Source organism: Gracilinanus agilis, chromosome 4 (assembly GCF_016433145.1).
Source record: "Gracilinanus agilis isolate LMUSP501 chromosome 4, AgileGrace, whole genome shotgun sequence".
NCBI lineage: Eukaryota > Metazoa > Chordata > Mammalia > Didelphimorphia > Didelphidae > Gracilinanus > Gracilinanus agilis.
Window position 1 is genome coordinate 44,091,561 of NC_058133.1, and position 12,423 is coordinate 44,103,983.

A 12,423-nucleotide genomic window follows, 5' to 3' on the forward strand; every position below is an offset into this window, starting at 1 on the left:
CTCTCTCTCTCTCTCTCTCTCTCTCTCTCTCTCTCTCTCTCTCTCTCTCTCTCATGTATTCCTTTCAGTGACTATGTTGGTGTCTGTGTCTTTGCAGTAGTGTGTGTATCCTACTAGTTAGAATGTCAAGTATGTCTCCTTCAAAGTTACTTGGCCAATTGAGGGGGGAGGAGGAGAGAGAAGTTCCCTTGTTCAATCTCTGAAGTGGTCTGTTACCCATCTAACTCCTGGCATGCATATCCATAAACTGCTAAATCCATCCAGGACTTTGCTTTTTAAAGTCCTGTAAAGAGTATACCTAATTTTTGCTTGTCCAGTGGTTGTTCCCTTTCATTCTATCAGATAGACATATTCACACGTTATAGAGGCATCAGTGGATGTGAACAGATACAAAAAACACTTAATGGAAAATCTCAAGGGACAATGATGATTCTCTTAGAAGCAATTAACTTCAATAAACATTCATCGAGTGGCTAAAATTGTCAAGGCATTATGCTAAACACTAGTAGAGTGTTCATACTAATAACTTGTTTTTGAGAAGTATTTGTTCTTTTTTGCATATGACATTCTGTGCTTTTTGGCTACTTTTCCTCAAATTTCCCTCATTAGTGAGAAACTGACTTTAGTAGCAAATGTTTTAGAACATTCATTGTGCTGAACGATGGTGATGACAAAGATGATAATAGCAGATACACACACATAGTAGGAGGGTTTAAGGAAGTCAGATTTAGGAAGGGAATAGTCACAAACAAAAGAAATGTCAGCTTCAGAGTACAGACCATAAAGGAAGTGCCAAAAAAAACCAACCCTAAAACAAAGTATAAATATTTCAAATCAGGATCTGAAAGCTTGGTGAAGAAAGGAGGGGCTGAGGAATGGGAACAGACTACTTCAATTATGAAATACTAGAATTGATCAGATTCCTTCTTTCTAAACCTTTCTTCTTTGCAGAGAGAAAGGGGCCAAGATAGAAAAGAGCAAACGATGTTACAATAGATTAAAAACACAATTAGCAGCCATAACTGTAAGTGTGAATGATATTAATTCACCCATAAAATGAAGGTCAGTGGATTGAATTAGAAAACAGAATTCAACAATATGCAATATACAAGAAAAAAACACATGAAACCTAATTGTTGAAACAGTATGAATAAGGAGATGAAAAATAATTCATAATGCCTCTATTTATGCTTCAAAAGAATTTAAAAAAAGAAACAGGGATGGCAATCATGACCTACCACAACACAATGGTAAAAAAATTGACAGTTAAAAGAGGTAAGCATTTAATAGCACTGTAGATAATTAAATAATATCAATGCTTATCATATATGCACTAAATGACATAGTCATTTAATAATTAAAGAAGTTAGCCAATTTCTGTGGAGAAATTGACAATGAGGCTATAATAGTTAGGGACATTGACATAACCTTTTCAGAACTAAACAAATTTAACAAGAATATAAACAAGAAAAAGGTTATGGATCTAAAGATATTTTTAAAAATATTAGCTATGATAAATCTCTGGCAATTATAAAATAGTAATCAAAAGGAATTTATACATATAATTCTGAGCTTTGCCTAGTTCATTTACAAAAATTTATCATATGGTAGGACATATAACTCTCATAGCAAATTGAGATAAGCAGAATTATTAAACTTAGTCTTCAGTGACCACAATAAATTACAAATGCAATAAAAATTATTTTTAAAATGTGCACATGAAGAAAGAATCTAAACATTAATAGAGACTGTTTAATTTAATCTTAAAGAACTGATGACTCAAAAAGCAAATTGTAGAAACAATAGGTAATTTCATTAAAAATTAAAACAGTGAGACAACTTAACAAAACTTTTGGGATGTAGATAAAATAGTCCTTAGGGAAAAATTTGAATCACTATACATATTCATTAGCCAAAGAGAAAAATAGCAAGTTAATGAATTGGACTTTTAAAAATATGTAGAGAAGGGAAAAAACAAAAGCTAAAATCAGTCATAAACAAATCTATCTACTTTGAAGTTACAGGTTAAAGTTATTTATTGTTTATAAGGAAAAGCAAATTGTACTAAAGAGATTTCATATACAATCCATTTCCACTGTTCTATTTTTAATATGGAAATGCTAATTTTATTTAGTGTTAATGCCAGAATTTTTAAAAACTATATATATTTTGAAACTGGGAACTGGCCAAGCAAATTAAAGTGTATTAATGTAATGGAATATTACTCTGATCTAATAAATGACTAAAGTACTTTGCAAATATTACTTCATTCACTTTACAACATCCCTGGTAAGAGGTACTCTTTATTAGCTCCATTTTCTAGTAAAAGAAACAGAGATTAAACAACTTGCTCAAGGTCACACAATATTTGAAATCACATAAGAACTCAGAGCTTCTTGAACCCAAGCCTCTATTGCACCACCTAGCATCCTAAGCACAGATTCAGAAAAACCCAGGAAAGCTTATTTTCCTGATTCAGAGAAACAGAACTAGGAAGACAATTTATACAATTTTACAAAACTGTAAAATAAAGCGTTTCTTAAAAGATGTAAGCGCCCTAAATAACAATTCCCATAGCCTGATAATGAATCATAATTCCCACCTCTTGATGATGAAGTGATTAATGAGTGGTCCAGAATGAGATATGTTTTCTAACATGGTCAATGTGTGTATACCTTTCACATGACCAGATTTATTTGTTCAAGGGAAGATGGTTATTGGGGGTGGAGGGCTATAAAAAAGGGGGATATTAAGAATGATGTGGGAGTAGCTAGGTTGCTCAGTGGTTAGAAAGTCAGGCCCGGAGATGGGAGGTCTTGGGTTAAAATCTGACCTCAATTACTTCCTAGCTATGTGACCCTGGGCAAGTCATTTAATTCCAATTGCCTAGTCTTTACCACTATTCTACTTAGAACAGTTCTAAGGGAGAAGGTAAAGATTTAAAGAAAAAAAAGAGTGACATGGAAAAGAGAAAAGGCATAAATGAAACAAAAATAAAGAGAGAAGGAAGTTAGGAGAAAGACAAAAACAAACTGGATAGTATAGATATAATCATGTTAAATGTATTATATATTTTACAAAATCTATATTACTATAATCATGATAATAAAAATAAATAATAATTATGATGATAAGTCACATTCATCTAGCTGATTAAGATTTGCAAAGCACTTTTCATATGTTAGCTTATATACATAATGGAGTTTTACAATTTACTATATGATTTTTTTTCCTGTTCCTCTTTGTAAATGGGAATGATCAGGTTTGTGTCTAGCATATCATAGGCTATTGATAAAAACATGTTGCTTGATTGAATTGTCGGATTCATTGTTTTAAAAAATTAAATCAATACTACCATTACTTATTTTTTAAAAAAGGGTATGTCAGTGGATTGTCCTGTGACTCCACTAACCCAGTGCTGTAACTTCCAGATTAGAACATCCTTCTGTGGCTATCACTCTCCAATGTGCCGTCTCCCAATATAGGCATGTAAGCTTCTTCTGGACAAAGGCTGCCTTTTTGTCGTTGTCATCTCCAGTCCTTAGCACAGAGCCTGGAATTTACACAGCTATGAGTCAAGACAAGAAACCAAAGGGGACAGGTCTTCATATATATTTTTTTTCTTTCAGCTTTGGGGCTTATCTGCTCTGAACCCCCATACAGTGTACAGACCATGCTCAGTTCTGAAAGGAATCTGATCTCTAATGGAGAGGGGTTAGGCTGTTTTTGCTTACTCTCTTCAGTTAATTATGTGCCCTGGCCATTGCCCCAGGGATAACTTACTAAAAACTTTTTGATTCCTGTCTACAGTCTTCCCAAAAAGAAAGAGTAAATGCCCATTTCCTACACACAAGAGAAATCCCTGAGTTCAAATCTTGATTCCGACACTTTATAGTATGACTTTGAGCAAGTCAGTTAACTCCTTTCAGTTTCATTTTCCTTATCTGACAAATGAAGATAATAACACCTAATTCACAGAGTTGTCATAATAATTAAATAAAATAACATATGTAAAGCACTTTGAAAGCCTTAAAACACTATATCGATACTATCTATTGAGTGCTAGACATAAAGCACTCACATGTACATATTAACAGAAGAGGAGCTAAACAAATGTACCAACTCTGAGACTTAACCTTCATCAAAACATAACATATTTGGGGGTGCTGCTGAATAAGGTATTGTTACATTTCACCTTGACTTTGCGCTGTCCTCCTCATGGTAGATATCTTTTTTTTAACCCTTAACTTCTGTGTATTGGCTCTTAGGTGGAAGAGTGGTAAGGGTGGACAATGGGGGTCAAGTGACTTGCCCAGGGTCACACAGCTAGGAAGTGTCTGAGGCCGGATTTGAACCCCCATCTCTAGGCCTGACTCTCAATCCACTGAGCTACCCAGCTGCCCCCATGGTAGATATCTTTTGACAAATTGATCATGACTTTGGTGGTGTTAAGAGCTACAAATATCAAATTATATTCACAATGAGAAATTCCCCAAAAAAGCTACTACTAAAGAATGAGTCCTATTTCCCATCAATTTCAGCATTGCTGGAAAGATGTAGGATTGCAATAATATTACTAGAGGTGGTATGTTCAAATGTCATTAATAACATAAATTACACTTTGACTAGAGTAACATTTTGAATTATAAATGAGATTGTGCAATTTCAGGATTAAACTTTAATTAATTAATTAATTAAACTCTATTTCAATCAGCCACCCATATTAAAATCCCCTTTACAATGACTACTTGACATATAGTCATCTAACATAGTCTAGTCATAGGGAATGGACTACCACACAAAGAAATCTATTTTCTTTCTGGAAAGCTCTCATTATTGAAAATTCTTCCTAATCCTGAGCCAGAATCTACCTTTCAGTAACTCTGTCCCCATCGGTCCCACTTCTTCTTTCTGGAGATACTCATAACCAGTACAATCTCTTTTGCATAGAACAATGCTAGACATTTGACGACTATGATCTTATCCATCCTGATTCTTGACTTCACTTCTCCCGGTTTGACATCACTGCTTCTTTCAACCAGTCCCCACATGGAACAATTTGAGTTCCCTTGCTTTCCTGATTATTCTTCTGTAAATGGAAAATTAGAGCAAAATTCTGCCTTTACTTTGCTGAAACTTTCCCATTCTCTACAGTCCCTAAGAGATCACCTACAGAAATTTAACAATCATACCTGCAAGCTGTTGAGTCTTATTATTTTAAGGAGTAAAATACAAATCATCTAGAAATAGAAACATGAACTTACTTAAAGCAGCTAGTAGAGACTCTCTTGTCTTTTTAACTGTCTTGGGCTACACAAGAAAACAGGGGAAACTGGTCGGACTTTCTGTCATCTCTTGATATCGTGCTCTCTTCCTCAATCAGGAGACCTGTCTTTTTCATCTCAAAACAAATGAAAGTTTTCAATTCTTTTTCTTTTATGATTAGCATTTTCTCAGATTATTCTGAGCTCAGTATAAGTCATGAGAGAGCTTTCTGTGTAGCCATCGTGTTTTATTTTGATACCTTCACCACCCCTTTTTTTCTCACTGGGGTCACCTGAGAATGCACCTTCACAGAAACACAGTTTTGCTTTATTTCACCTTCATGCAAATTGTGGTATTATTGATATGGGGAACTGCCAGGAAGGAAAATATCCTATCAATGAAAATAAATAATGTGGTACATTATGAGTTTAGATGATTTCCTCAGGATAATGCAGCCAGTATACACCTAAGTCAGAACTTGAACTCAGGTCTTTCTGACTCTTAAGGCCTGCATTCTATCCATTATGTCTCCCACAGACCTTTCACAAACTTAAACACAGACCTAATATATATCTATAATGCTTTTGTCCCAGATATTCACAGAGAGATCAATTTACATTTCAAGATTTGGGAAATTTAGCTTACTGTTTAGAATTGTGATGTCCTACAAATCTGCATTTTTTTTCCTAAAAAGTGACCCACAGTCCAAGAAGATTGTACCACTTTGCTGTCAGAAGCAGAATAAGTGGGAACCTCCATATAGAGAGTTAAATTTCCTTTCTAGCAAGTTTTTTCTGATCTCTTCAGAATCTCTCTAAATAGATTTCCTTTTATTGTCTAGTTTGGCAAAAGTATGTCTGGGCATAGAATAAAAGTGGCTTTTATGGAGCAGTGAAGTGGCCCCAGTGGAAAGAGAGCCAGGTCTGGAGACAAGAGATCCTTGCTTCAAATCTGGCCTCGGACAGCTGTGTGACCACTTCATTCCAATTACCTATTCCTTACCATTCTTCTTGCCTTAGAACTGATACTTGGTATCAGGAAGGTAAAGATTTTTTAAGTGGTTTTTATTAAATTAAACAAATTGAAATGGAAAAAGAGGTCATCTTGTCCCCCGTCCTTTCGTCTGTCTCGAGTAGCTCTATATCCCAGAAAAAATGAAGTTTGACTGTTAATCCTTTTATGAAGAACTGAACTGGAAGTCAAGAAATCTAAATTTTTATCCCAGTTCTGTCACTAACTACCTGTGATCAAAAGCAATCTCTCTGTTTCCTTATTTGTAAAAGGAAGGGGTTGGACGAAGTCCCTTCAAGCTTTTAACACTTTTCAACTTAGTCTTTCTCAGGATGAAATATGTAGGTACCACTTTGGGGAATGGTACTTTAGGGAACTAGACTCACTGGCATTTCTGTGGCTATCCTTCAGAGAAATGTTCACACTTTCCATTATTTACCTTATCAATTTAGGGGATCAAAGGCAACACTGGAAGAATGGGAATGACTGGATCTCCAGGAACTAGAGGAGCAAAAGGCTCATCAGGCATGCCAGGAAACCCAGGGGCTCCAGGACCAAAGGTAACTTAGTTCTCTTGAAAGAAATGAATTACTGTTAACATACATGAAAAGCACCTGGTAAAGTGTTCAACCCGTTAATATAATTGTGGTAAGAGTAAGAATAAGAATAGTAGATGAATCCCTCAGCAAACCATGTCCAACCTGTCCCCAACTGCCGATTCTAAACTAATTCTCCTTCAAAGCAGTTCAGTGGAGCAACCCATTAACCCAAGGTTTGAATTGTCTTCCAATATTCCCTACTAATCAGAGTCTATCTGGAAGTGGGCTCTCTGGGAAGGCAGGAGGCTCCCTCTCACCAGACAGAGTCTGTATACAAAGATTGTCTCTCTGTTGGATATTATAGAATGGGTTTGTGTAAAGATTCTATTTTGATTGGACATTTTTTGAGATCCACTCCAACTCTGATTCTCTGCCTGTCTGTTCTTAGAACTTCTTGATTTTTTTTCTTTGTAGTCGCTATCCTCCTTATTATTTGATCCCTTCATAAAGATAGGGAACATCTTATTTTCAGACCTCAGTTATTGCTTCCACCTGCTTTCTGAACAATGTCTTCTTGGGTACAGATCTTGTCTTTTGAAGGCTGAGCCTAAGCAGCACAAAGTAACAGAGTAACAGAGGAAGAAGTATGCATAATTTCTTGGAGTTATGGTCAAGGTCTCCTCTTGAATTAGCATGTGTTCCTCAAGTGAGCTGTAGTTCATTTATGGTGGGCTCTTCTGAGACTTAACAATCCCAGACTTCAACTGGCCTAGAAATTGAGGTTTCTGCCCCATACCTAGAACTACCCCATGAAAGTACATAGATTGTCTTAATATAATATTAGCAGCACTTGCATTCTTTTACTACTCCTTTCTGGGACCTGTGGATGAAAAAAATGGTGACAATAACCTCTTTTTTCCATCTCAAACCACCTCCTGACTCCTCCATTCCTACACTTCCAATTCCACTGAAACTCAAGGCAGTTGGGGAAGTTAGAGAAAGAAAACCCTCGATGTTATGTGTGAGAGTTTTCTTGCATGGTCCTTTTCAGTGCAAACCAGCAAAAACTGATCTTAGTCAAATTTTAATATTTTATCTCTCCATTGTAGATTAAGCAGATTTGCCCCATGGCTTTAAAAGCCTTTGGTCCCAACCCAACCACCATCTTCATTTTCACTACCCTTACAAGAACTCCAATTCCTAAAATGTCTGTCATATCAAGAGCAGTTAGGCTTGTGTAAATTTGTTTAAAGGATAAGAATATCATGAAAATGAAAGGAATAAAAAATAATTTGTAACTTACAGAGCTTTATCTATGGAACGGAAATTAGGAAATGCAAGACCCATTCTTTTAGGAGTTAGAAGGAAGAGTTTCATGATTTGTGGGGCTAGACAATCAGAGCTTATGAGGGATTTTGAGAGCATCTCAGGGAACCAAGGAGGTGATGTAAAAGAGATGAAGGTGACGTCAGTACTGGAGTGTTATGTCTTATATTTTATCTCTGTATTCTATCTATTTGGTAGACTATGAGCTCCCTTAGAGGAGAAACAATGTGATCTCAATTTTTTAAATCCCCCATCATCTAACAGAGCTCCATATAATAGTAGGCACTTAATACATGTTTGTCAAATGAATTAAGGAATGAATCAATGAATGAATGAATAGCATTAGGATTCTATTTATATTCTATTTGTAACAACTTTATACAAATCCTTCTCATCTTCGCTCAGGCATAGCCAGAGTCATGATATCTAATCATCTCTCCCAACCCCAAAAAACCTTTGTTTTTCATCTATATTTGATGGGGGGAAATAACCCAGAGAAGACCACACACATATTTTGATTGGTCATCTAGAAGTAAGATGCTAACATTCTTCTTTAGAGATAATCATGCCTCTCTCTCTATCCACAGGGCGAACAAGGGCTACCAGGTCATCCTGGCAAGCCAGGTAGAAGAGGTCATGTAGGAATGCAAGGCGATCAAGGACCACATGGAGATCATGGGATGAAAGGGCAGTCTGTATGTGCCAACAAGGAAGCATGCCAAATACACATTCTAACAATCAGCTCATCAGTGTGGTATAATCACCATCATGTCTATTCATATTGCAGGGGGACCATGGTGACCAAGGGTTGATGGGTTTCCAAGGATTCCCAGGTCCAAAAGTATGTTTGCATATTTTCTACTAATTTTAATCTATCTTGGAGGAAAGATATTTGAATGTCAATATCTATTCCTATTTTAATGATATTTTATTTTATATGTACATTTATGCTATGATAAAATATGGCCATCATCAAAGATGATGCATAGGGGCAGCTAAATAGAATACTAAATAAAGAGTTGGACTTGGAGTTAGAAAGTCCCCACTTCAAATCCAGATCCTCACACTTACTAGCCATGTAACCCTGGGCAAGCCATTTAACCTCTATCTACCTCAGTTTCTTCATCTGCAAAATGGGGATAATTGTGACACCTACCTCTCAGAATTATTATGAGAATAAAGTGAAATAACATTTGCAAAGCATTTTGCAAACTTTAAAGTGTCATATGAATATTAGTTATAACTTTTTTATTAATTTAAGAACCACCCTAGCTAAGTTTGGAGAAGCACATCACCAAAGAGAAAACTTTATTCAATCTTGAAAATTTCTAGAACAATCTATTAGAGACAAAATAGAGCACTAGATTTGGAGTCAAGGGACTTCAGTTCAAATATAACCTTAATTATCAGTTATCTAACCACGGGCAAGTCACTTAACTTTTTAAGAGTTTCCATTGCTTCATTGGCAAAATAGGGATAATAATAACATTGGACTACCAACCTCTCAGTCTTGTTTTAATGAAAATGAAAGTCCATATGAGTTGTTATCACTGTCATAATGTCATAAATCATCTGAATTGGTGGAAGAAAGATCAAAACCAAGGAAATCTGGACTCCTTCAAGACTGAAGCATATATGTATGACAAATGCAATATACATAGGTGCTACCATTTTTAGAAGGTTCTGTCTGCCATTTATTTAGCATTTATTTAGGCATCTTTCTGCCAGATACTGTGGATAGGTATATTCTTTTTAATTTTTTTAACATTTCACATTATTTTAGTAAATTTTCTCCAAAATTTAGCCTAAGGATTTCATCAAATGTTGTTTAAATAATTTTTAAAGCATATTTAGGGGAAATAATGGCCACATAATTGTTGAAATTATTTTTATTTTTTTGTTTCTCAATATTTTTGTAATTTTTATTGCTTCTCAATAAGTTTCACTAAAATTATTTAGTCTTCTATTGTCCCTCATATTCCATTCTTGGAGAATTAATTTTTAATAGATTATTATGAATCTTTTTCATTTGTGAAATGTTTATATAGAGATAAGGATTTTTTTTTGTTTGTTTTTTAAATTCATTTCTAGGGCCCTGAAGGAGATGTTGGCATGGTTGGAATCCTAGGCCCTAAAGGTCCTGTTGGCCAAATAGTAAGTATAAATTTAAATTATATTTAATTGAAAAGCACGCCTGGGGGTTTTCTATTTACTATAGATTCCATGTTATTAGTCATAAAGCTTGCTACCCTAAAATCTATGATTTAGTAAATAGTTACTTTTTGAGGCTTCGTATCTCTAGGTTGGAGCCAAATCTTTTTCTCTTCTTACAATGATCCATTCAATATTTTCAATCTGTGGATCAGGCAGGAAGAACAAAATACCCATCCCACCCAGACTTACTTCATCCTAGGGGGCAGGGAAAAGAGAATCAGCACAATTGATTTGAAAGCTGACTGCCATACTTGTGTAAAAGGGAATTCTTAATCCTTTGCTCTAATTTGACTAGAGAAAGAGCTGACCTGGCTCTCTGTCCACTGAGCCAGCCAGCCAGCTCTTTCCCCAGTTAAATTAGAGCAAGGGATTAAGAATTCCCTTTTATACTTGTATTGTTAATGCAAAAGCATCCATATATTTATGATGCCAGTGTTATTAAAAGCAGACACCACCATATGGACCAACCACCAAAGTCCTGAGGAGTGCTGGAGCCAGCTCAGACCAGCTAGCTCATTTCAGCATGAGCATTTAGCCTCAGAAATCAACAAATGCTATAAATCAGAGCTTGATTTATGGTATTGTTGGTTGTCTTGACATAAGAAAGTAATGGAAAAAATGTTAATAGTGTAATTTGAATTTCAAAATGTATTATAGATACATTTCTTTCCCCCAAAGAATTAGTTGTTAAATATTAAGCAGCACATCTCTGATTCTGATCACTTCTACAAAACGAAGGTATCAAATTGGGGAGAGAGAGGGATGCCCAGGAGTATACCCCAAACCAGATTAAAATATAATTGGGAAATGTTTAACAAAATAAAAATATAATAAAACAAAGATAATACTAAATTGTGGCTTTCTAAATTAATACCTAGCCACAGAGATGCTTATGTATTTTATGTAATCTTTTCTATTTAACATCACTGCTCATTGTTTCTCAAACTAAAGGTATAAAATTTCCAGAAGGTTCAAAATACTGTAACTTTGTAGAAACTAAAACTACAGAATTTCAAGTTGTACTTTAATAATTGAGAATTGTGGATAACTGTGGATATAAATAGGAATTCCTTCATAACTTTTTTCCTTAACTGTCTCCCAGGTAATCACATAGATGGTAAGATTGAAAAAGATATCCAAGCTAAAGAGTTAGAAATAATAATTTGGTGACAAAGGCACCTATAGAACTATACCTTTTTTGGCCTTTTGTGACGTAGAATAGGAGTTTAACTCTGGTTGTGGCCACTGAGTGCTTTATATGTGGGTTTTGTCAATATGTTTTCCATGTCAAAAAGTGCTCCCCAGTCAAACCAGTTTGGCAAATGGTGGATAATCTCTAAGGTCCCTTCCAATTCAGATATTTCATAATTTTACAATGATGTGGAGAAAGGAAAAATAGAAAATTCTAAATATGAAATCTTGAAAACCCCTGTCCTATGTGAATGACTTTTAAAAGTCACACTGAACAAAAGCACTACCCCTTCTATTACTCTGATAGCAGGTTCTTTTCAATGGCCTGGGAGCCGTAGTACAATGATGAATGTTTATAATTATCTATGGGATATTGGGCAAATTATTTCACTTCTCCAAGGCTCATCAATAAAACAAGAGAGTTGGGCTACAAAGCCCCTCCCAGCTTTAACATTCTATTACTTGAACATTTAATTTTTAAGAAAAAATAATAGTAGGTTCCATCACTTCTCTGGGATAGATGAATTATTTTTGTTATATCCAAAGAATTATAAGAAAGTGACATTTCTTAAAACTACAGTCACTTCTTTTTTTTCATAAGCTGGATCATCTACAGGTAGTTTTGTCTAAGGTTGTACAGCTTTCTATCCATCGATCCATTAATAAATTATTTATTAGATGTCTACTGTGTGCCAGGCACTGAGTTAGGCACAGGGGACACAAAAGTAAAACAGTCTCTTCCTCAGAGTTTACATTTTATCAGGGGGAACAAACAAATATTAAGTAGATACAAAAGGAAAAGTACCCAGAGGAACAGGAAAAGTCTCATCCAGAAGGTAGTGACTGAACTGAGTCTTAAAAGACACCAATGGATTCT

The 12,423-nt window shown here is 35.2% G+C and overlaps 1 protein-coding gene across 1 annotated transcript in view; it reads left to right on the top strand.

Moving 5' to 3' along the window:
• Positions 1 to 12,423, top strand: part of COL24A1 (collagen type XXIV alpha 1 chain) — a 407,511-nt gene that overhangs the window by 356,014 nt on the left and 39,074 nt on the right. Inside the window, exons 46-49 of the mRNA XM_044674850.1 lie at positions 6,729 to 6,836; positions 8,729 to 8,836; positions 8,929 to 8,982; positions 10,233 to 10,295. Of these exons, the coding sequence (XP_044530785.1) occupies positions 6,729 to 6,836; positions 8,729 to 8,836; positions 8,929 to 8,982; positions 10,233 to 10,295 (333 nt within the window). The remainder of the gene's footprint in view (positions 1 to 6,728; positions 6,837 to 8,728; positions 8,837 to 8,928; positions 8,983 to 10,232; positions 10,296 to 12,423) is intronic.